Source organism: Lissotriton helveticus, chromosome 1_1 (assembly GCF_964261635.1).
Source record: "Lissotriton helveticus chromosome 1_1, aLisHel1.1, whole genome shotgun sequence".
In the NCBI taxonomy this organism is placed as follows: Eukaryota; Metazoa; Chordata; class Amphibia; order Caudata; family Salamandridae; genus Lissotriton; species Lissotriton helveticus.
Window position 1 is genome coordinate 1,862,386,474 of NC_136057.1, and position 26,615 is coordinate 1,862,413,088.

The 26,615-nt window shown below is 45.5% G+C and overlaps 1 protein-coding gene across 3 annotated transcripts in view; it reads left to right on the forward strand.

Annotated features, from left to right (window-relative positions):
* Nucleotides 1-26,615, forward strand: part of LOC144754069 (flavin-containing monooxygenase 5-like) — a 413,291-nt gene that overhangs the window by 335,105 nt on the left and 51,571 nt on the right. For all 3 annotated transcript variants that reach the window (XM_078641598.1, XM_078641614.1, XM_078641606.1), the window contains 3 exons: nucleotides 5,683-5,825; nucleotides 9,945-10,144; nucleotides 22,628-22,983. In XM_078641598.1, coding sequence (XP_078497724.1) covers nucleotides 5,683-5,825; nucleotides 9,945-10,144; nucleotides 22,628-22,983 — 699 coding nt within the window. The remainder of the gene's footprint in view (nucleotides 1-5,682; nucleotides 5,826-9,944; nucleotides 10,145-22,627; nucleotides 22,984-26,615) is intronic.

Consider the following 26,615-nt stretch of genomic DNA (forward strand, 5'->3'; position numbering starts at 1 on the left):
GAAGGAGTTTGGGATACTTTTTAGGGTCTGAGAGGGATTTGGGTTACTTTTTAGGTGGTGGGAGGGGTATGGGATAGTTTTTAGGGGGTGGTGGGATTAGGGGTAGTTTTAAGGGGGTTGTTAGAAAAGCAGTTCTTGGGGGGGCAGAAGATGTCTGACTGACCACCCCGAGTCCCACCTCTCCGTATGGAGTTGGCCGAGCGCCGGTGAGAGGCCTCCTGGGTGAGGCTCCTCTCCTAGAATCGTAACAGCAGAGCAATCACACCACTACAAAGGGACACCACACAAGAGGATAACTTCTTAGATTCTTTATCGATAGTAGCGCTTGGTTCTCTCGGTAATATGTACAAATGGATCGAGGGATCCTCAAAGTCTCGGTAATGGAAGGAAAAGGGGTAGCGGGACAGTCTTAGGACCAGCAAGGTCGGGCCGCGGCAGCGCCAGCAGGCTTCACGATGGTTTCAGCGAGGTTGGGCCGCGGCAGCGCCAGCAGGACTCCCAAGATGGTTTCAGCGAGGTTGGGCCGCGGCAGCGCCAGCAGGACTCCAAGGATGGTTTCAGCGAGGTTGGGCCGCGGCAGCGCCAGCAGGACTCCAAGGATGGTTTCAGCGAGGTTGGGCCGCGGCAGCGCCAGCAGGACTCCAAAGATGGTTTCAGCGTTGTTGGGCCGCGGCGGTGCCAGCAGGACTCCAAAGATGGTTTCAGGGTTCAAAGCAGCGAGTTCTTCTCGGGGTCAGCCGCGACAGCGTCAGCAGGGCTCTCGACTCCAGGATACAACTGCCGACCCATTCCAGAGCTGCCCCAGATATAGGTCTGGAGTCCTTTGATGTCCGGACCCTCGCGCCTTGGGGTCAGAGGGGCCGAGATGAGAGCGTCCAGACACCCAGCAGGGGGGTGGAGCCAGCGCCCAGGGAGGCCGGAGGACGATCGAAACCAGGCGTCCGGGGACGGTTCGAGGGCCATCGAAACTCCCCTACTCCTTGTTCCGTCAAGTGGCCGCTTGACCACCTGGTCGGATCTTGGTGCCTCGATGTCGGGGCTTTGCTGGGGCCATGGCCGGGGACGGGCCGAGGCCACGTGGTCAGGACGTGGAGGGTCCAAGATGGAGTCGGGGCCTGTGAGGGTGGCCCGGGCAGGGTCTGGTCCAGCAGAGTGGGGCGAGCAGGGGTCGCCGGGTTCTTGAGGGGGAGAGCCGGGGGTCGCCAGGAGTGGCGGCTCTCGTTGAGGGTTGGAGAGGTAGCTTCGTCGGGGAGGACACGCGGTACGGCTGTCCCGGGCCCGCCATGCGGGGAGGAGCGGGACCACGCCACGAGGCCGGGTCCAACAGGGGTCGGGTTAGTTTTTAGGGGGTGGGGGTTCGGGTAGTTTTTACGCGGTCAGAGGGGTTCAAGTTAGTTGAGAAGGATTCAGTTTACCATGCATTCCTTTAACACGAAAATTCGTGGTAATGGAATGCTTAATGCTTGCTAAAAACATTGTGGTTAAGATGTGGTCATGTAGTGATCGTGTTGTTGAGGTAGTCATTCTTGAGGAACTCGTTGTTGCAACATACAACCTCTTGGAGGTGCCAACTGTAAACCAAATAGTCCGCTAGTGTGCTGGTTGACTGGTGTCAACCAGCTTGCTACCACAGATGAGTTTCTGACCCCCTGTAGGTGACATCCCGTGCTCTCAGAGGACAGGAACAATGTGCTCCAGCGGAAGGTGATCACACCTCCTCCAGCAGGATGGCTAGTGATTTAGGAAATCAAGGCCAGAGGCTTCAAAGCCTTTATTGCCTTGGATATTTGACCCCAGCTTCCCCCTGACCTTGGAGATGCCACCCCTGCCCTGAGGCCCATTTGGCACCAGGACAGGTGGGAAAAGTAGCTGGTCAGAAGGGGTTTTCACTCTCAAGCTAGTCACACCCCTAAGGTGGGCTACCTGAAGTGAACCACGAAAGAAGGGTTCCACCATCATGTTTTTAGTTGAACTAGGAACTCTGGGTCAGGTTTATGCCCACTCTCCAAAGGAAGTGGCCAAATAGGAGGTGTAGGCATTCCCAGGGGTAGGTAGCTCTTTGGCTACTACCTTCCAGTCCCCTTTACACCCTTAAATGCAGTATTTAGGTGGCCTCCTGACATCAAGAACTCAGATTCGACTACTGGGAACTGAGGAAGGACCAAGAAGGACCAACAAAGGGAGGACAGAGGACCTGCACCAAAGATTGGTGCCAAACCCCGCCAGGCTGCTTGCCCCGTGACAATCACAGAGACTGACACGTCCAAAACCTGTACATCCTCCACAAACCCTTGGAGACTGTCCAGCAGCTCAGCAACCAGCAAATATTTGGGGTGAAGGAGCCACTCCCCAGCACCTGCAGGCACTCACCGTATCTGCGAGGTTCACCGTTTCGCTTCCCTCCCGGTCCCCAGAGGGAGCACCTCACCAGGAGGAGATCGCACAGAGTCCAGAAGGTCAGCCCCATTGCTTCCCCAAGTCTCGAGACGCTGAGCCTTCAGTGAGCCTCCCTGCAGCAATACTGGACCCTTTGCAATGGCCAAGGCTTGTTGCGTGTCCAGAGAGGGCATCAACGACGCCAAGACCGACCTACCGACAAAGGACGTCAAGATCTCCATGGCCCTGCAGTCTTGTTTTCATCCCTTCTCAAGGTCTCCAACATCACGTGAGAGCCTCTGATAGCAGGGGCCCCCTGGACAAAACACCTCTGCACCGAGCCCCCCAGCCCTGGTCCACGTAAACCAACAGTGTCCCTGTTCTCCAGAGACCCTCAAGAGCAGAACGCCCCATTGGGTTCTTCTGGGCTTGGCCCTCAGTCCCCGCTTGTAGCCTTTCTTTGCACAGGACCTCCTCCATAGGCTTTAAATGGGTAGCGTTTGAGGTTACCATCGCGACCAGCACCTCTGCATACTGACACACCAGGTGAGGTAAATCCGAACTGCTGATGGTTCTTTGGACCTTGGCCCCTATGCACCTTAAGTCCAGGAGAGCAACCTTGAGATGAGATTCTTCTGTAAATGTACCTATGCAGTGACTGTTTCTCCCATAGGATAACATTACCGCACTCTAGGCTCATGCCTCAAATCTAACAGCTGTGATTTTCTACTGTTTTACCTGTAAAAATCTATAATGTCTAAAGTACTTACCTCATTCCAATGATCTTGGTGTCTAAAATTATATACAAATTGTTTTATATTTTTTAATTAGTCCTGAGTTTCTTCTTGAGTGTGTATCTCATTTATTGATTCTATGTACAACAAATACTTAACACCACCCTCTGATAACCCTAAGCTGCTAATCCACAAACCACCACAAATAGTGCACCTGGGAATATTAATTTAAGCAAACACAAGATGATGGACAGAGCGCAGAAACTTTTCAGACACTCACCCCCAGGCACAGATTTGGGTTGAATCCATCATCGTTCTTTAGCTCAATTCGCCACCCCTGTTCAGACTCAACTATATGCAAATCAGTCTTTGACCCTGTGACTCATGGGAACAGTCCAGCCCGAACTGCCAAGCCATGTCTTCCCTGGTCCGGAAACAAGCATCCTGGGACTAGTTTTGGGCCAACACCACTCATCAGCCAGGCTAGCTTGAATCCAGTGGCAAAGTGAGCAAGGGACCCACGTCTGGGCACACCCTGCCAACTTAGTGTAGTTGTTGGTCCCAAGTGGGCCTGTACCCGGTACCACCCCTACCCTGCTCAACCCACAGATGATATCTCTCTGTGCATTTTCTTTGAAAAATCATAAACGACAACAAGAATGACCTGTGAGGGTCAGGTCCGGATTAACTGCTTTCATTGTTAATTATAGCCAGTTTTTCATGATGTATAATGATTGCAATTAACTTTCCTTTGGATGTACCCTGACTTTGATTCCCTTCCTTTTCATCTTATCTGTCTTACACTTGAACACGCTTCTTTTTCACTCCCCCTTGGAGCAACCTTTTATCCTGTTATTGAATATGGTGATTTGTTTACCGTAAAATGTCTGTGAAATAGAAATAAAACTGTCACATTTGCATAAATGGGTGCCATTGTTATTTGAGGGTGGGCATATTTGAGAATTTTGTATGTACTTTTGACTTTATGCCAATCATATGCATATCTAATGTGTTTTTAGAACTATACACGCCGCTACAACTTGACTGTACGATAAATAAGTCTAGGACCGACTGTTTTCTATATCAATTGATACACAGGCCCGTGGACATTTTCTTGGGTTACCCCATTATGTTATACTGGTCATGGGAACAGTCCAGCCCGAACTGCCAAGCCATGTCTTCCCTGGACCGGATATAAGCATCTTGGTACCGGTTTCGGGCTAACAGCCCTCATTGCACAGGCTAGTGTGAATTCAGTGGCAACGTGAGCAAAGGACCCACGTCTGGGAATACCCTGCCAACTTAGGGCGAACAAAGCAAACACAAGGAGATGATGGACAGAACACTGAAACTTTCCAGACGCTCACCCCCAGTCACAGATCTGGGTTGAATTCATCATCATTCTTTAGCTCACTTTGCCACCCCAGTTCAGACACAATTATGCAAATTAGTCTTGACCCTGTGCCTAATGGGAACAGTCAAGCCCGAACTGCCAAGCCAAGTCTTCCCTGTACCGGAAACAAGCATCCTTGCCACTGGAATCAATCTAGCCTGGCTGGTCAGGGGTGTTACCCCGAAACCGGTCCCAGGAAGCTTGTTTCTGGTTCAAGGAAGACCTGGCTTTTGCAGTTTGGGCTGGACTGTTCCCATGAGGCACAGGGTCAAGACTGATTTGCATGTAGCTGGGTCTGAAATCAGGTGGCAAAGTTTGCTTTGTTCACCCTAAGTTGGCAGGGTATGCCCAGATGTGGGTCCCTTGCTCACTTTGCCACTGGAATGAAGATAGCCTAGCTGATATGGGGTGTTACCCTGAAACCGAACCCAGGATGCTTGTTTCTGGTTCAGGGAAAACCTGGCTTGGCAGTTCGGGCTAAACTGTTCCCATTAAGCAGAGGGTCAAGACCGATTTGCATATAGCTGGGTCTGCACTGAGGTGGCGAAGTGAGCTAAAGAACGATGATTGATTCAACCCAGATCTGTGACTAGGGGTGAGTGTCTGAAAGGTGTCAGCGCTCCGTCCATCATCTCCTTGTGTTTGCAATATTATTTTAAGCCCTGTTATCCAATAAAGGTCGTCTGCACTTTCTGTATAGTGTACCTCATTTTGGTACACTATATAGAGAGCTAGCTTCCTACACCACATAGTAAGATTGTGGCACTTTACAAACATCTGTATATAAATAAATATGTAATTACATCAAATATGATCCCTCAAAGTCTGTTCCATTACAGTCAGCCATCGTCCCCTCCACTAGTTCATTTTTTGGACTTGATTCCTCTGTCCTTTGTAGTGGTGAATTCTCCTCAAGTCAGCAATTCAATACTAATAGCCTATGTTCAATTACTTTTACAGGCATGTACAGACTCAACATTGCATGGGCTAACGGGTAGATTGGGGCAAGTGAGGAGGAGGAATTTGGGGAGGAAGGGGTGAAGGAGGAACCCATAAAAGGGGATTTCCAATGTAATTTAGTAGACATCCGTGTAAACTTGTATGAGTTTTGTGTGTAATCATATGCGCCTGGGGTATTTTTGCCTTCCCTATTAAAGCAGGATTTTTCTCCCTGTGCAGGTATTGAGAAGTTCAAGGGGCAGTACTTCCATAGCCGGCAATACAAACACGCACAGCCTTTCAGTGGGAAAAGAATCATCGTGGTTGGCATCGGGAATTCAGGAGTTGATCTCGCTGTGGAGCTCAGCAGCGTCGCCAAACAGGTTTGATTCCAATCGTGGTCTATGTGTTTGTCTCTAAAGATATGCATTTTTTACCAGGCCTAATATGTTTAAGGCTGAGTACATGTATTATTAGACAACCAGAGGGGCATGTGTCACGCTCCTTTGCTATATATAAGAGCACAGGAGAACAGACACCTATGTTGGTAAAATGGAAAATGGCACTATTGGGACTTTTATTTGCTCCCTGCTTAATAGATCTGAACAAACACCATAGTTAGGTGAAAAAGCTAGTTAACAACATTTTCAAAACTCTAAAAAACACTAAAATTCACCAGTTGTAGTTAACAGAAGTAAGTATACCTGATGCTCCAGCCATGCACAGAGTTGTCATTAATGATGTAGTTTCAGATATCATCAGTGATGCTAGCAAGGTGTTATACAACATGTCATGAGGGATGTAATATGGTAGATCATAAGCATTGCATTGCAAGGACGCACGTTATAGTTATTTCAGTTAAAAATAACTAGTGAATTTTGATGGTTGTTCGATTTTAAAATGTTATGGTTTTTAATGACATTTACACTTACCTAAAATGTCATTTGTTTTTTTAAGTGAATTTCGGAGGTATTTTTTAACGGAAACTGAGATCTTATTATCATAGCTAACTATAAAGGCATATGAACGTTTGTTGTATTCAGTGAATTTCTTAGTTTTTTTTTATCATAATGTAACAAAATATAGGGATGTTATTTTAAGTAGTGCAGGCCTACTGGCTTTGTCAAAGGATCAGACACCAAAATATAAAAGGCAGGCCTATTGGCTTTATCTAGGGTCAACACATTACCATATGTAAAGCAGACCTATTGGCTTTGTCAAAAAGTCACCACAAAAAATCCAATATATTCCACATTAATATACACATCTGAATGCTAAAGAATAATAATTGTCACAAAAGTATTTAAAATAAAGCATTTTTATTTAAAACCACTATTGAAAATGTGTTTGAGATTTCCTTTAACACTCTTCAGGCCAAAAAGTCCAGCCAGGAGACCACCCACAAGGGATTTACCACTCCAACTGAAGAACATAGAGCTCCAGCTTGTAGTGCTTGAAGAATGATGGCAAGCTGTTCTTGGGTCATGCATTCAATGACCCAGGAGATTTACAGTGTTTTAAAAAGTATTCCTGGGGGGTTGCTGTGCTCCCTACAGCCACCAACAACACTTTTGTTGGTGGTAGAAACCACCGCAATGGAGCGCACACCGCTAGCCCCTCCTCCGGATCGCCCCTCGGGATTCTGGTACTTGTAGTTCAATAGTGGATCACCCAGGTGGGTGCAAGTCGGTACTTGTTGGACTGATGAATCTCTAGACCCGATACATGTCCCGGGTTTTTGGGTATCGCCCGAGACATGGCTCGGGTTTCGGGATAACTTCCCTCATCAGTAGAGAAATGGTTAGGGGTGGAGGAGAAGGCCGCCAAACAACCGTCAATGGCCTCGATGCCCGAACCGGCACGCAGGGCAGCATCCAGGAGCCCGTCGGCTCAAAGCTCAAGGGAGCCAATTAATAGAAACCACCGCAATGGAGCGCACACCGCTAGCCCCTCCTCCGGATCGCCCCTCGGGATTCTGGTACTTGTAGTTCAATAGTGGATCACCCAGGTGGGTGCAAGTCGGTACTTGTTGGACTGATGAATCTCTAGACCCGATACATGTCCCGGGTTTTTGGGTATCGCCCGAGACATGGCTCGGGTTTCGGGATAACTTCCCTCATCAGTAGAGAAATGGTTAGGGGTGGAGGAGAAGGCCGCCAAACAACCGTCAATGGCCTCGATGCCCGAACCGGCACGCAGGGCAGCATCCAGGAGCCCGTCGGCTCAAAGCTCAAGGGAGCCAATTAATAGAAACCACCGCAATGGAGCGCACACCGCTAGCCCCTCCTCCGGATCGCCCCTCGGGATTCTGGTACTTGTAGTTCAATAGTGGATCACCCAGGTGGGTGCAAGTCGGTACTTGTTGGACTGATGAATCTCTAGACCCGATACATGTCCCGGGTTTTTGGGTATCGCCCGAGACATGGCTCGGGTTTCGGGATAACTTCCCTCATCAGTAGAGAAATGGTTAGGGGTGGAGGAGAAGGCCGCCAAACAACCGTCAATGGCCTCGATGCCCGAACCGGCACGCAGGGCAGCATCCAGGAGCCCGTCGGCTCAAAGCTCAAGGGAGCCAATTAATAGAAACCACCTTCTCCTCCACCCCTAACCATTTCTCTACTGATGAGGGAAGTTATCCCGAAACCCGAGCCATGTCTCGGGCGATACCCAAAAACCCGGGACATGTATCGGGTCTAGAGATTCATCAGTCCAACAAGTACCGACTTGCACCCACCTGGGTGATCCACTATTGAACTACAAGTACCAGAATCCCGAGGGGCGATCCGGAGGAGGGGCTAGCGGTGTGCGCTCCATTGCGGTGGTTTCTATTAATTGGCTCCCTTGAGCTTTGAGCCGACGGGCTCCTGGATGCTGCCCTGCGTGCCAGTTCGGGCATCGAGGCCATTGACGGTTGTTTGGCGGCCTTCTCCTCCACCCCTAACCATTTCTCTACTGATGAGGGAAGTTATCCCGAAACCCGAGCCATGTCTCGGGCGATACCCAAAAACCCGGGACATGTATCGGGTCTAGAGATTCATCAGTCCAACAAGTACCGACTTGCACCCACCTGGGTGATCCACTATTGAACTACAAGTACCAGAATCCCGAGGGGCGATCCGGAGGAGGGGCTAGCGGTGTGCGCTCCATTGCGGTGGTTTCTATTAATTGGCTCCCTTGAGCTTTGAGCCGACGGGCTCCTGGATGCTGCCCTGCGTGCCAGTTCGGGCATCGAGGCCATTGACGGTTGTTTGGCGGCCTTCTCCTCCACCCCTAACCATTTCTCTACTGATGAGGGAAGTTATCCCGAAACCCGAGCCATGTCTCAGGCGATACCCAAAAACCCGGGACATGTATCGGGTCTAGAGATTCATCAGTCCAACAAGTACCGACTTGCAGCACCCACCTGGGTGATCCACTATTGAACTACAAGTACCAGAATCCCGAGGGGCGATCCGGAGGAGGGGCTAGCGGTGTGCGCTCCATTGCGGTGGTTTCTATCTTTTGTTGGTGGTGCCCCGGCCCTCCTTGGGAACCATGACAACTATAAGCCCATGCAGGGTATTATGGGGTACTCACGGCAGGGAACAGGTAATATTTTATGAACGGCCTCACCACTTCAATACTGAAGTGACAAGGCTGCAGCTTATTTTCTTTTTTTCACTCTAGGTGCTATGGTCCCACCTGGGGCACACACTGCTTAGTTTTCTTTGTTCCTGGCTGCATGCAAAACCCACTCCCGCCATGCTGCACCTTTGTTTTTGGGTTCACTGGTCCAATGATAGGGAGATGGATAGATGGATAGATGGATGGATAGGTAGGTAGGTAGGTAGGTAGGTAGGTAGGTAGGTAGATGTTGTAAGAATAAGAAGCTAAATACTGTCAATCGTAGAACAATCTTCAAGAATTATGTCATTCTTTGAGTGAAGGGTTTGGGCTGTATTAGCTGAGTGTACAGTCCTGCAATGTCCTTCAAGGAAAATTACAAAAAATGGGACAATCAAAAGTAACAACTCCTACTTATGCTACAATTGTGTTTTTTACAATCATCTACGAGGTATATAATTGTGAATAACTATCTTATGTTGACTTAATTTCGGCCCGGGCCACATCCCCCAGGGTGGGCCACGAGTTAAGGCCCACCCAGCTGCGCACACACCAAACTGTCTTAAGGGACTGTGGGGAGAGTCCCAAGCAGCCCCAGCCCGTGGAGGGAGTTTGGTGGGGCAGGGAGGCGGTGCGGGGGAGGGGCAGGGTGGGGGTGGTAAAAAACGGAATATGGATAATTGCAGGTAAGTAAACAATGTAATAAATAAAACGAATTTTGTAGCGGGCGCTGCATCGCATTTTGTAGTGGGAAAGCGGTGCAGCTTACTATTTGTTCATTTCAGCGAGGTGCAGCAAATTAGCCACTCCAATGTCTGGATCTTCACTTCAACAATAAGGTCCAACTTAACACTGGAGCCTTCTGTGACATTGATACCCATGTGTTATGTCACCTGCAGGTCTTCCTAAGCACCCGCAGAGGTGCATGGGTGGTGAATCGTGTGTGTGATGAAGGCTTTCCACTGGACGTGGTTCTGTTCAGCCGCTTCAATAATCTACTCAGGCACTTATTGACGGAAAACATGGTGAATAATTGGGCTGAGAAAAAGATGAACATGCGATTCAACCACGTGAACTTCGGAGTCAAGCCTCGCCACAGGTATGTCACAAGGAGGTGGACAAAACAGGCTGCTAAGATTCGTCGTGATTGAGAAGGAAATCTAGGGATATATTTACAAGTGAATGGCGAAGCGTGACGTTAAGCAAAAATTGCTAGCGCCACGCTCCACCATTCTGAAAACAGGGTTGCGCCGTATTTACAATGGTACAGCACATGTCTGCGCTTTCCCTAGCGCTGGCCCTAAACTCAGCTGCCTAGCGCCAACGCAGGCACCCTTGCACCATAGTGCAAGGGTGCCTGCATTGAGGGAATGATTGTCTATGTGCAGGAAGGTGTGCCTTCCTGCACATAAACCATCATTAATGGTGATTCATAACTCCTATGTGTGCTGCAATGTGCAGCACACATAGAAGTTTCAAATTGCCATTTTTTTATAAATAAATGTACCTTTATGCACATAAACAATCATTCATGGGGATTTGCTGTTTCTATGTGTGCTCCACATTGCAGCACAGATAGAAACTGCAAAAATGAGGAGGGATTAAATATTTCTCCTCGTTTCGCCCTGTTAAGATCAGGTTTCCTATCCCATTGTTTTAAATATGTCAGAGTGGGGTGTTGCCAAAGTTGGTGTAGCGCTACACTCCCAAAATTCTTTGTAAATTTGCCCCGAATTGTCCTCTTAGAACTTTCATTTTCTGTGGAAACTAATAGCGCTCTCATTGGTAATTCAGTAGATGTGCTGCCAAAACTCAGGAAGGCCTGTAGCAGTCCACCTGACAAATTTAGAGTTCCATGTCCTATAGGTAGGGAATTTTCCTTGACACAAAATATTTCTTAGTAGTTTAGAAATAGACCTGAGGTGGGGAGTTTATTTCTAAACCCCCAAAAACATATATATTGGAGATTTTTTCGACTGCAAGGTGAAATGTATGTTTCTTTTTTGTTGCCCAGGATACTAGACCTTGCATTCTATACATAACCAGGGAAAGAAAAAAGTGCATGGAGTCCCACCCCGTAGAGGGCTCCCTTTTCTGTCCTGTAGAGCTGACATTCCTGTAGCTCTGCCATCGGAAACTAAGGGGGATATCTACAACAAAATGTCGGAGCACAGTTTTATGCCAAAATTGGTAATGCCACGCTCCAACATTTCTAAAACGCAGGGATGCACCGTATAGACAAAAATACAATACACCCCTGTGTCTCCCCTACCACTGGCGATAATAAAGCTGCCTAGCGTTAGTGCAGGCACCCTTGCACCATCCATAGTGCAAGAGTGATTGAATTGCATGCAGTGATTGTTTATGTGCAGGAACGTATCCCTTCCTGCACATAAACAATCCATAATGGCTATTTGTTACTTCTATGTGTGCCTGCATTCTGCAGCACATATAGACGTAGCAAATCTCCATTATTTAATGATGGTGTTTGTGCAGGAAGAGACACCATCCTGCACATAAACAATCATTAATGGCTTTTTGCTCTTTCTATGTGTGCTGCATAGAAAAAGCAAAAATAAAAGCATTTCTCCCCAGGAGCCATTCTAATGCCTGCTCTTGCATGGCGTTAGTTTTTGGCGCTGCCACAGATTTACACCTCCTTCTAAATCAGGGGCAGCGTGAAAAAGCAATGGGTGTTGCGTTGGAACACCTACAGCAGCACCCATTGCACGCCCCTTTGCCGCAGAGGCGTGCAGCAGAAAGGGGCATATTTACAAGGTGGCGTTAAACCATGTTAAGCGGCTTAGCACCACCTTGTACATATTGAAAATGGCGCTATACCACCAGAGGATCAAAAAAGTGACGCTCCGGAGGCTATAGGGGCTTGTACATCTGCCCCTAAGTGGCTCCCCCACTTCTACTTGAGCTGTGAAACAGAGAGGTGGGTGGTTGGGCCACTTACCATTTTTTGGCTGAATTGCCCCTACTTCTCAATCCTTGATGGAGACCTCTGTCTTTTATTTACACTTAGAAAATGATAACAGCCAAACTTAGGAAGCATGAAGACAACCAGAGTGTCACAAGAGTTACTGGGAATGAAGTACAACCCTGAAGAATTATAGCACCTACATTGTATGTTCTGTAACTCTGTTACCTTATGGAGACATTTTGAGGTGCTCAAGACTGCTTTTGGAACTCTTGGGTCTCATAGCTTACACTTTGAGCTGCATTTGCACATTCAGTCAATGGGGCAAAGGCGCTAGACAAAATGCTATGTAGCATAAAGCTGACTTTTCTACGTATGCCCTTTCCGCTTTCTTCTTAGCTACGCTGGACATCTCAGTGTGGGGCATATTCACAACGAAATGGAGCAGTGCGCCACTGCAAGCATTTTAGGAGTGCTGCGTAATTTTCATAAATTCAGGGATGCATCATATTCACAAGAATATGGCGCACCCCTGTCTTTACTCTTGCACCAGTGCTAAAAAGAGCGGCCTTATGCATGTGTTGCAGAGATGTTTGTTTATGTGCAGCAAGGAACACCTTCCTCTACATAAACAATCATTAAAGGCGATTTGTTCCTGCAGCACACCTAGAAAGAGCAAAAATGAGGAGAAATTAAAGTATTTCTCCTAATTGGTCACTCTAAAGCCTGCTTTTCAGTGGCGTTCGTTTTTGATGCTTCCTCAGATTTACACATCATTGTGAATCAGGGGTTGCATCAAAAAGCAATGGCTGTTGCTGTGGAACGCCAAAAGCAACACCCATTGCATGCCCCTTTCACGCAGATACCTGCGTGAAAGGGTATGATATTTACAAAGCAGCATTCAGCCACACAAAGTAGCTTAACACTTCCTTGTAAATATAGAGCAGGGCATTGTGCAACAAGAGCATCGTAAAAAGTGACACTCCTGTAGCCCAATCCCCTTGTAAATATGCCCCTGTGTTTTTGCCATAGTAGGTGACATTCAGCAAAGAATAGTCCTGTTGTGAAGCCAGCTAAAACAAGAGTGACATGGGCTAATTCATAAAAGTCAGGAGTCTCACTGTCCAATTACCATTGCTGGTACCCGCTATAGCCAGTCCGGGCCTGAACTTAAAAATAGGGTGATTAGTGGTGCTGGTATGAGGCTAGCACGCAAATCATGCCCAACAGGGTTACCAAAACTTCAAAACTGGCTGTTATCAGACAAGATTTTAAGATGGCCAGTGCTGCCATGAGTTTGGAGGCACATGCTGGACCCACCACACCAACACAACATCATTTTGGAATGTGGAACCAGGATTTAGGATTAGGATACATCTATATTTCTGGAATTGTATGTGCTAGAAAGCCAATGCAAACATTTCTGGAATCAGGGAAATCGACCACTGCCAAAAGGACACCATCTGAAGGCATACTGCACACTCTCCATTCCATCCTAATAGTGACCTTCACTCCTGTGACCGAGCCATAGCACACACTTACTAATGTACCCTGCAGGGAAGGAACACCACATCCACCCTCTGAGTTGATCCAGAAACTTGGATCTGTCCAACATACATTCTCATGGACAGTTGTCTGGAAGCACTCCTGACACACTCCTCTATGCACAATGGTCTCAGATTAACAGAATATCTTCCCATACAGGCACGCACTATGAACCATAATTAAGTAGAAAATTGCAGGTCCTCAGCCCGCAGGAACCACCCTCAACATCCTGAAAATACACACAGTGCAACTAACTACACTACGTGTGAAAGCATCCAGTTCATACTCTCTGAACCCAACTGATCTAGGTTGCATCTCAGTCCACATACTCATAACCATCCATGATACCATGACTAGAACTACTGCTGGTAGAATGACACATGCCCTTAACGAAAAAAACTGTTTGTGTTTGCATCTGTCACACACAAATTCGATTGAAGTATTACCAGTACGGCTCTGTAGAGCCGCTAAAAGGAGGTGTTCTGACCTGAGTCCACCAGCAACTTTAACCTCGGCTCCTCCCAACTAAATACTAATCTTAGGGCTGTCACCATTAATCTCTCACAGAACACAGTCTGTTCAGTCAACCCACTGTCACAGAAGGGCATGCAGTTACCATTCATGCAACAAACAGAAGGAATATCAACAAATTCAGAATATATGCTGGGAAGGAAAGAAGTAATGTTGCTTGTGGGGGACTGGCTTAAAACACAGCTTGGAAAAAAAAAGTTGATAGTCCAAGGGTCACTTTCAGAACTTTCAATGAGTGTTCTGAAGATAGCAGGGTCAGGCAGCCAAGACTTACTGCAGGAGGAGCAGTGGGGGTTACAAAATCTGAAGGAGCTGTCCCTAGCTAACAGGTTTCTCCCCCAAATGTCATACTTAGTTCAGAACAGTGCGGGATCATTCCCCACCAAAGCACAAGACATTGCGTTTGTAGTGTCCAGATGGTGCTAGCTCACCCTGCGTAATTGAAAGACCCTACAGCTCTGATGTTAATCATCTTTGACAAGGCCTTTGAATCAGTTGATTGGTCCTTTATGGAGGTAGTGCTCACGAAACTGGGCAGAGGCCCGATTTTTGTTCATTCATCCTGGTCCTGTATACACATTTATGGGTGCAAGTCTGAGTCAATGGCACCCTTTTGGATCCCTTCCTAAGTGGACAAGACCCCAGCCCTTCACCTCTTTTGTTTGCATTGGTCATTGAGCCATTGGTGGCATGGATGAGATATGGATATGGATATGGATCTTCGACTGGGTAATAGCTGTAGACGAGAGACTAGCACTCTACGGAGATAATACACTCCTGTTTCTGGCCTGCCACTGCCTGGGTTCACTGATAGAATATTGATGCCCAAAATATCCCCGTACACAAGTTATAAATATCGATGTCAAAAATATTAACATCCTATATTTATAATGGTAAGTATAAAATTATCGAAAAAAAGATATTGATGTAAAAAATATTGATGTACAAAAAAATCGATTTCTTTTATATATGTAAAAAATAATGTTAAATATATTAACCCCGTGTGTGCGTCGGCGTCCAGGGCCATCCGACGTCACAGGAGGCATGTGCGGAGGACGGCCGGGGGGCGTCCGAACGTCACCCACACAATTGAACAGCGGCACTACGCAAATATTAGCTCAGCGGGGAAGGGGTTAAATAATATAATTACCTTTAACAAAATTATTTGGATTTAATATACATTTTAACAAATATAATAAAATAAATTTAAACATACATATATAAAATGTAATATATATTTACTTTAAAACAAATATACTATTAATTTGAATTTATTTTCAAATTTTATAAATATATAACATTTTACAAATAAATATATATGCACCTAAAACATAAAATCTAATTAAAAACATTATATTATAAATTAAAACATTAAAGTATTTAATAGTCTTTAAACTTCAATTTTGCACTCCATTGGGTGCAACAGTAGGGCAAGTGTTGGATAGAAGAGGGCTAAAAATAACTATTCCCACTCCAGTGAGTGCAACAGTAGGGAAAATGTTGGATATCGAAGGGGTAAAAAATACTATTCCCACTCCAGTGAGTGCAACAGTAGGGAAAGTGTTGGATAGCGGAGGGGTAAAAATTACTATTCCCAATCCAGTGAGTGCAACAGTAGGGAAAGTTTTGGATAGGGGAGGGGTAAGAAATATTATTCCTACTCCAGTGAGTGCAATAGTACGGAAAGTGTTGGATACGGCAGGGGTAAACATTACTATTCCCACTCTAGTGAGTGCAACAGTAGGGAAAGTGTTGGATAGTGGAAAGGTAAAAATTACTATTCCCACTCTGATGAGTGCAACAGTAGAGAAAGTGTTGGATAGCACAGGGGTAAAAATTACTATTCCCACTCCAGTGAGTGCAACAGTAGGGAAAGTGTTGGATAGTGGAGGAGTAAAACTTACTATTCCCACTCTAGTGAGTGAAGCAGTAGGGAAAATGTTGGATAGCGGAGGGGGAAAAATCACTATTCCCCCTCCAGTGAGTGCAACAATAGGGAAAGTGTTGGATAGCTGCGAGAAAATACGTACTTTTCCCACTCCAGTGAGTGCAACAGTAGGGAAATTGTTGAATAGCAGAAGGGTAAAAATTACTATTCACCCTCCAGTGAATGTAACAGTAGTGAAAGTGTTGGACAGCCGAAGAGTAAAACGTACTATTCCCACACCAGTGAGTGCAACAGTAGGGAAAGTGTTGGATAGCGGAGGGGTAAAAATTACTATTCCCACTCCAGTGAGTGAAACAGTAGGGAAAATGTTGGATAGTTAAGGTGTAAAAATTAATATTCCCACTCCAGTTAGTGCAACAGTAGGGAAAGTGTTGGATGGCGGAGGGGTAAAACTTAATATTCCTACTCCAGTGAGTGCTACAGTAGGGAAAGTGTTGGATAGCCAAAGAGTAAAACTTACTATTCCCACACCAGTGAGTGCAACAGTAGGGAAAGTGTTGGATAGCCGAGGAGTAAAACTTACTATTCCCACAACAGTTAGTGCAACAGTAGGGTAAGTGTTGGATGGCAGAGGGGTAAAACGTAATATTCCCACTCCAGTGAGTGCAACAGTAGGGAAAATGTTGGATAGCGGAGGGGTAAAACTCACTGTTCCCCCTCCAGTGAGTGCAACAGTAGGGAAAGTGTTGGATAGCGGAGGGGTAAAAATGACTATTCCCACTCCAGTGAGGGCAACAGTAGGGAAAGTGTTTGATAGCAGAGGGGTAAAAATAAATATTCCCATTGGAGTCAGTACAAAATAAAAAACAAACAAAATATCAACTACATCACAAAGGATTTTAAAAACCAAAAAAAGAAAACATGTATAAAATATTAACAATTTACCAAATATAAAAACATATGATGTTAAAATGATCTAAGAAATACCTAGGAAGATTTTTTTTGTAAATTGTTTTAAATAATTTACAAACACATTTTTTAATAGAAATTATTTATAATCAAAAACATTAATTATTACATGAATGTAATCGTTTTTATTCCCTACCTTATAACACCACACATCTACATTTTTTGTTTTAAATGTACCACCATAATCAATATAATTAATTTTCAATTAAAGAAATATAATTATTTAAACAACAAATTAAAACAGATAAAAATTAATTTATTCCCCAAACATTACCCCTATAAAACCAAAACCCACACAAAATAAAAATCAACAATTACCATAAATATTCATGAATTGATAAATTAATATTAATGATCAACTACTTAATAATTAATTAAACATAAATTACTTTCCACCCTCTACCCCAATAAACACTACAAACCACACCTAAAAATCATTACGCAATTTTCATACCTAATTTTACATCAATAAATTAATATCAATTGACAAACATGTATTAATTCATTTAAAAGATTTTACTTACCACCCTTCACCACTATAAAACCCACATCTCACTTATAAAAGTAATTACACAATTGCCATATCTAAATTTTATTTAATTAACTAACATTAGTTAACGAATAATTACTCATTAATTATAAATAAATTACTTCCCACCCTATTCCCACATAAACCCCACCACCCGCTCCTAAAAGAATAACACAATTAACATATTTAATTAATTAATAATAATTAACAATCAATTAATTAATAATTAATAATAAATTAATTCCCACAATTAACACTATAAAATATAAATTAAATAAATATTAATAAATACAAAATATTAATACATGTATTATGATTAAATTACTTCCCACCCTATTCCCATATAAACCCACAACCCACTCCGAAAGAAACGATACAATTAACATATTTACCAATTAATCAATTAATAATTGCCAACCAATTAATAATTAATTAATAATTAATTAATTCCTACAATTAACACTATAAAATCTAAATTAAAGCAATTCTAATAGAAAAATCATTTATTATAATTAAACTACTTCCCACTCTATTCCCCTATAAACCCACAACCCGCTACAGAACTAAAAAACACAACATTTATTAAAATACAATTAATAACTACTAAACATTTAACACCTATATTAAAAAACAAAAGCAATACTTATCCTAAAAAATAGTTCACATACTTTTAAAATACATACTAAAATACACAACACTAATTAAAACATCGATATTTTAAACTACTATATTTTTGCAAACAATATTAATGAATTCGATATTTTCAAAAACGATATTTCTTACCTCCCAGTTGATATTCCTGACCACGATATTCTTGCTGTCATTATTTCTGCATCACGACATTTCTAACTTGATATTTGCTTACTTCGACATTAAAAACTCGATATTCTGTCTGTGCAGCCCATCCCTGATGGGTACTCGCCTGCTTCAGATACTGACACTCTATGGGGAAGCATACCGCATGGGGGCAGTTGGACCAAGTCCCTTTAGGTGCCCTAAGAGGTGAAATGAGCACGATAGACTGGCAGATGAAGCTAATGGTCCTCAGGCAGAGCTTTCAATAGTTGGGAGTGCGTATAGCATTGGAACTCTACCTCACATGATGGCCCATTAGGATGGTTGTCGGATCGCCCCGCCGGGCCGGCGGTAGCCATCGCCGGCCCGGCAGGGGCCGTCCATGATTCACCCCGCTACATTAGAATGGCTCGGAGGTCCGCTGCGAACGGCAGGACCGTCCGCTGCATTTCCGCCAGTCGACATGTCGACCGAGCGGAAAACTGCCACAATATGGTGGAGGTGTCTTACAGACACCGCCATCCATATTATGATGAGGGCGGAGATGAGCCTGCGGTCTTTGCTGTTGGGGGCCCGTAGCGGGACTCCAGGATGTTGGGGGGAGGGGGGTTGCACATGGGGGGTACCTATGGTACTCCCCTGCATTGGCATGGACAAGGTGGCAGTCACTGAGCGGTGCCTGTCACCTTGTGCATGCCAATGGACAACGTGCATTCCCAGCATTGTGGCGGACGGTGCTGTGAGCACCGCCCACCACAAGGCTAGGAATGGGAGATGCCACGGTGGCAGTGGCATCCTAATTGCAGGTGCGGCACCGCTGCCCCACTGGCGGACGGTCCTGCATTCCGTTACGGTGCGCCCGCCATCATAATGGGCCTCGTGGTCTCTAAACTTGCCCCAGGTGATGTCAAAATTAATGGAGGCCCTCGCCAGGTGGTCCAAGCTCCCTTTAAATGTGCTCAGCATCGTGGTGCTGTTCAAAATAATCATGCTGCCATGCATACTCTATACAATGCAACATTTCCCCTTGCCCATACCCAGGGACTGGTTCCAAAAAGTATCTGGCAAACTCTGCTCCTTCTTTTGGTCAAATCAACTGCCCAGGATGTCATTCGGTAAATGTGTCCAGCTGTCATAAGATGGAGGAATGGGCATGGCTGACATCCACCTTAATTACTGGACTTCTCAACTCATAATAATCAACGACTGGATGAGCAAGGTATGGAATGACCCAGCGTGATGCGCCGGCAGCGCAAGGGGCTTGCTAATAAGACCCCCAGTTTATATAGGGCACACAGCTAGGTCAATTTTCATATTCCAAAGAGTACACTGTTGTGCCAGCTTCAGCATTGCAAGTACCTAAAGCACCTTAAACATCCCTAATTCCAAATTGCTTAGTTTTAACGCACTATTGCCTGGCAGGTAAATCCCACATTGCTCTGAATGTTTTCATATTCCTTCCCATAACACTCACCAAAATGGCCTTTTAATTCATGTGCTGGCCAGTGGCCTTTGGACTGGCGGCTAGTGCTTGGAGTTAGTGGCGTAGCATGGGTTGCCAGCGCCGAGGGCACTGCAAGTATCCTGCCACCTTTCTTTTAAAATGTTGTGGCCCTAAGGATGCCCCTGCGGCCCTAAGAATGCCTGTAAGAGTTATGAGCCTGGGGCAACCGCCCCTGTGGCCCCGCCCACACTAAACCATTGCTTGGAGGATCATCAGAAGTGGCTAGCCACAGGTAGAAATCCATTCCTCACTTATCACAGTCACCTTGCAGCAGTAGAACCTGCTTCAATCTGTTGTTCACCGAGTCAAGGCTTAGGAGATTGTTCATCAACACTGAAAAAGGAAAGGTGGCAAGACAATATTCCATCTTGCTTCTAGACTTTTGATTGTTTCCTATGATCTTTCAGTCGTTCAGTTCTGTCTCCCTTACGTTATCTCCTGTCATTTAATTCCCTTTCTAGGGGTGTTGATGATGCTGTAAGGTGGTAGTTATCACTTTACAAACCTCCTCCCAGCAGATATTATTTTGATCTGCCTATTTTATTTCATTTTCTTACTCATTCGAGGACTTTACATGTCCACATTTACCTTGGCATTACCATAACTTAACCCCCCTGCCTTTTGAAATGTGATTCCTCTATTGTGTACCATTATAAAGGCTTCTTGAGGCTCAAACCCAACCCTGAGTTTGTGTTATTCTGCGACTCGTGAAAGAAATGCCAGACATGAGCAGGGTCAGGAACCTCTCACGCTTCACATCCGTAGATAGCATGTAATGTCATACAGGGTGCATGCTAGTTGTCCATGCTTGGGTAATGCACGTAAATGGAATGGTGGGTCTACAGTAGCTGGACCCTAGTACTGAGAAACATCTGCTCAATCATGTTCCTCGCTAATTCAGAATCGTCTTACATCATTTTTAGGTCTCGTCCTTTACCATTGCGAAGCAATGGGAAATGGGGGAGAATTCAAGTGCTCAAACGGATTGTCAAACCACCGCTTTTTTCCGTGGCGTTTTCTTCGAGTGCACGTACAGGCACGCGCATTTGGCCCATACACTTTCATGGCCATCTGTTCCTGTTCCTAATGGCCCTCCCCCAGCACAGAGCGCGCATCGCGGCCGCACAGCACATCAAAGGGCTTCTCCCAGCGTGTGCTGTGCGGCTTCTCCTCCCCTAATTATGTGGCCGGCCGTACTTGTGTTTCCCGGCCGCTCTTGTATTTAATTAGCAGCAGCAGCATTTCTCCTGCGCCAGGCCACATCAAAGGCTCTGTGCCACTTTCACCCACACAGCAACACTTACAGACACGCAACGCCACTCACACCCACGCAAGCCCACTATCATCCACGCAACACCACACTCACCCACACAACGCCACTCACCCAAGCAACACCACTCACCCAAGCAACACCACTCACCCACGCAACCCCACTCATCCACGCAACCCCACTCACCCACGCAACGCCACTCACCCACGCAACGCCACTCATCCACGCAACGCCACTCACCCATGCAACACCACTCACCCACGCAACGCCACTCACACACGCAACGCCACTCACCCACACAACGCCACTCACCCACGCAACGCCACTCACCCACGCAACGCCACTCACCCACGCAACGCCACTCACCCACGCAACGCCACTCACACACGCAACGCCACTCACACACGCAACGCCACTCACACACGCAACGCCACTCACACACGCAACGCCACTCAGCCACGCAACGCCACTCAGCCGCGCAACGCCACTCAGCCGCGCAACGCCACTCAGCCGCGCAACGCCACTCACACGCGCAACGCCACTCACACGCGCAACGCCACTCACACGCGCAATGCCACTCACACGCGCAACGCCACTCAGCCGCGCAACGCCACTCAGCCACGCAACGCCACTCAGCCACGCAACGCCACTCAGCCACGCAACGCCACTCAGCCACGCAACGCCACTCAGCCACGCAACGCCACTCAGCCACGCAACGCCACTCACCCACGCAACGCCACTCAGCCACGCAACGCCACTCACCCACGCAACGCCACTCACACATTGTGAGTGCAGATTTAGAGTGCAGATTCAGGGTGCAGATTCAGGGTGCAGATTCAGGGTGCAGATTGTGGGTGCAGATTGTGGGTGCAGATTGTGGGTGCAGATTGTGGGTGCAGATTGTGGGTGCAGATTCAGGGTGCAGATTGTGGGTGCAGATTGTGGGTGCAGATTGTGGGTGCAGATTGTGGGTGCAGATTGTGGGTGCAGATTCAGGGTGCAGATTGTGGGTGCAGATTGTGGGTGCAGATTCAGGGTGCAGATTGTGGGTGCAGATTCAGAGTGCAGATTGTGGGTGCAGATTGTGGGTGCAGATTCAGAAAAAACTCAACAGCACCACCACCATTGCAATGCAATAGGTCTCGTTTTAACGCAAATTTAAGCTATAGGCCTTGTAAATGACAAAGCCTTTTATTTATGTTCCAAAAACCAGAACGCAAAAATAAAGGGCATTATCATTTACAATGCTAATAGTTCAGACTCGCGTTATTGCGAGACCTATTGCATTTCCAATGCTTGTTTAATTATCCAACAAGCCAACAGCTATTGTGCACCTATCAGCAATGACAGCTCAGATTTTAAAAGTACGTAGACAGTTCTAGAAAATGTCCAAGTAAGAGTTGCTTCTTAAACAGGCTATCTGCAAGCTAATGTGACCATACCTAGAGTTAAATGGTGTGCTATATGTTAAGGGAAGCTGATATGTTTCCCCTTTGTCAAGAGATATATTTAACATATATCTGTCCTAAAATATTCAAAAAATCATGCAGAACTCGTTCCACTACATAGCAAATTGCTTACTATGAACTACTACTTAACATGCAGTTTCATGCTTCTTGTTGCAGACTGAATGATCAGCATCCAACAATTAACGATGATCTACCCAATCGCATTATTTCTGGGAAAATACTGATGAAGGCCAACGTGAAGAGGTTCACCGAAACATCCGCTATCTTTGAGGATGGCAGTATCGAGGAAGATATTGATGTGGTCTTTTTCTGCACAGGATACACCTTCTCCTTCCCTTTCTTTGATGATTCTGTTATCAAAGTCAGCAGCAACAAGACCTCTCTGTATAAAATGGTCTTCCCTCCAAAGCTGGAGAAGGCGACGCTGGCATTCATTGGTTTAGTCCAGCCTATTGGGGCCATAATGCCTATTTCTGAGCTCCAAGCTCGCTGGGCAACACGAGTTTTCAAGGGTGAGTTTTGTCATCGATGAAAGGGATTTTTGTTTCTATTTCGGATGTGTGTAACTATAAGAATATATGGTGGGTTAAAGTTGGTGTTAATACACTAGAATGATTATTCCTCTGTGAGAGCTAATTGAAATATCATTTGAAGAAACCAAATTAAGCTTACAGGTCACTTCATTTGAAACTTTTTATCTAGTTTAGCACAAGGAGATAGGGGGCAGATTTACTAATATTTTGCGTTGATGTTGAGTCAATTGCAGCCCTGACCAAAATATTTTTTGTTATTTACTAAGCCACGCGAAGTCACTTTGTGTTGTTTAGTAAATACAAAGCAACACAAAGCAGCATATAGTGCGGCATTGCATTACCTTACACTGGGAAGGCGTTCTAAGGGGGGAGAATGGGTGTTGAATCACAAAAATGAAGATGGGAGGTCTAACCACTGACAATTGCTCGGGTTGGCATCCCAAACCATTGTTCTTTTGCTCACCATGCCACCACAGTATGGACCCAGCCATATGCAAATCACTCTTGACCCTACTCCTCATAGGAACCATCCAGCCTAAACTGCTAGGCCAGGTTCAGAACACAAACAATTTAGGACCAGTTTCCCCCTGATAAGAGCTCTTCAGCCAGGTATAGCTTAGTTCCAGAGGTGCATTGACCACAATACCCACATCTGGGCATACCCTTGCCAGGGGGGTACATAAAACACACAAAAGGTGATGGGAGGAATGATTGCAGTATGTCTAACCCAGTGTCTCCAATCACTGGATTGTGAGCTCCCAGACACCTTCAAAGTAGCTTGCAGATTTGAGTTCATTTTTAAATTAACACAGGGTCACTTTTTCTTTTAATGTTAAGGGAAGACTGTATTTACTTTAGATTGTTATTATCAGGCTGCAGATACCAGTTCCTGATAATCAGCAGTGCTCAGTCAGATGTATCGGCCAGGCTGGGGCACAGAGGTGATGAACTGAAGTGCTAAACTCCTAAATAAAAGTCTGACTCAATATTGGAGTGTGAAAACAAAATAATGTTTCTGAATGCTTTTAAATGGGAGAACATTTTCATAAAAAGTTACTTAATGATTAACTCTTCATTTTAATTTTCTCCTATTTCAAAGTGGCACATTTACAAACAGCAGAGGCCTTTTGCTCCCAGTGACCAGTAGACACTGTGCCATATTTATAACTGAAAAATTGTCATTTTTTTCTAATTGGAGAAATTTAAAGTGAATAAAAAATGTTCTATGAAGATTAAGTATTACTGTCTTTCTCCGCTGTCAACTAGTCTTAATACCTCTTAATGTTTTTTGAAGCATGTTTATTCGCTTAAAATTCCTCCTATTTAAACAAACACCATGTCCACAGGCCTCTGTAAACAAGATGCTTGGAGACATATGTACAAAGAAGTGGCAGGGCGTGTCATTAGCTTCCTTGGCTTAATGACACGCTCCGCCATTTCTGAAATGCAGGACTGCACCTTATTTACAAGAATATGGTGCAGCCCCGTGTCCCCCCTGTGCGGGCGGTAAGTTTAGGAGCCTAGCACCAATGTAGGTGCCCTTGCACCATAGTGCAAGGGCACCTGCATTCAGAGGAAGATTGTTTATGAGCAGGAAGGTCCCCCTTCCTGTAATGCACAATCTTTAAATGCTGCGTTGTTACATCTATGTGAGCTGCTTAATGCAGCACACACAGAAAATCCAAAACAGCATTTTTTTTAAATGATTGTTTATGTTCAGGAAGGGGTGTCTTTATGTACATAAACAATCATTGACCTTTTGCTGTTTTCATGTGTGCTGCACAACCTAGCACACATGAAAACAGCAAAAACAAGGAGAAATGTAACATTTCTCCTCGTTGCGCCAGGGTAGGGCCAGGTTTTCCCTGCACCTGATTCTGGCACTGCCTCTATATACGCCTTCCATATAAATAGGAGGCAGCGTCAGAATCAATGGGTGTTGAGGTGGAACGCCCACAGCAACACACATTGTCCTCCCAGTTCATGCTAAGCATATCGTGTGAGGGGGGCCTTATTTACAAGGCAGCATTAAGCCACTTAATGTGGCTTAACACTGACTGGTAAATAAGGCAAAGACCCTATTGCCACAGGAACATCATCAAAAGTGACGTTCCAGTGGCGATAGGGGTTTGTACATATGCCCCTTGGTGTTTCTAAATGTGACACTTGGAAATGGGAGAAAATTTAAATGATGAGTTTTATGGAATCCACATAAATAAAATTAACTCTTCTGTTTCATTTTCTTGATGCAGTGCCATACTTATAAGTGAAAAATGTTATTAGTTGGAGAAATTTAAAGTGGAGACATTTTTTCTGCACTTTAAATTCCTCCCATTTGAGTTGTACATGTAACAGACTGTAACAGTGCCACATATGGCGAAAGATATGTTCTGTGTCACAACTACATACAACACAGTCTCAGTCACTCGTACAAACATATCCCATTCATATGCACACATATTCATACATCTCAAAAGACCACACTGTTACCAACACACGTAGCAGCCCTGTGATAATGCCCCTAGTCAAAGTATTGTGTTCAAACCATGGGATATGGCTCTGTGGCCATTAGGCATAAAGCCAAATAGCCCGTGTGTGGGGGCACCTAGAAACAATGTGGGAGTTGCTTGGCCTTCTGTAGCTTACAATGATGTTCGCTCATCAGAAGTAGCTCTCACTACAGAAAAGGTTGGAGACCTCTGGTCTAACCACTGGCAATAGCTCGGGGTTGCATACCAACCCATCACTTTTTTGCTCAATGTGCCACCTCAGTATGCACCCAGCCATATGCAAATCAGCCTTGACCAAGCTCCTCATGGAACAGTCCAGCCCAAAGTACCAGGCCAGGTCTTCACCAAACCTGATTACAAGGAACCCAGAACTGGTTTCACCCCTGTAAGCGCTCATCAGCCAGGCATAGCTTGGTTCCAGTGGCACAGTGAGCACAGTACCCACATCTGCCACTTGCCACTTAGGCTGGTATATGGAACACACAAAAGGTGATGGGAGGAATGCTTGCAATTTGCCTAACCAAGGTCAATTTCTCGGAGTAGCGTCCCACCCATCGTTCTTTTGCTTACCATACCATCTCAGTTTAGACCTAGGCATATGCAAATCAGCTTTGAACCTGCTCCTCATGGGAGCAGTCCAGCCCAAACTTCCAGGCCAGGTCCTCATCAAAGCGGCACACAAGCAACCTAGGATTGGTGTCACTTAGATAAGGACTCATCAGCCACGTTTAGCCAGGTTCCAGTGACACAGTGAGCATGGGATCCCAGTCTACCCATGCCCTTGCCACTTAGGGGTGTACATGAAACACACAAAAGGTGATGGGAGGAATAGTTCCCATGCAACCACCCACTGATTTTACATCAATACCGGATTTACAAAGACTTGTAACACTGGGAGTACATCAGAATTGTACGCCTTCCCCAGTGAAACATAACAAGGAGAACTATTCTCCTTATTTCCTCGTTCCACATGTGCTGCATTTTGCTGCGCACATAAAAAAAAAAGAAAACAACATTAAGGATTGTTTTTGTGAATGAAGGTGTCTTGTCCTGCACAAAATGTGTCCTGCCTAACGCAGGCACCCTTGCACCATAGCATTG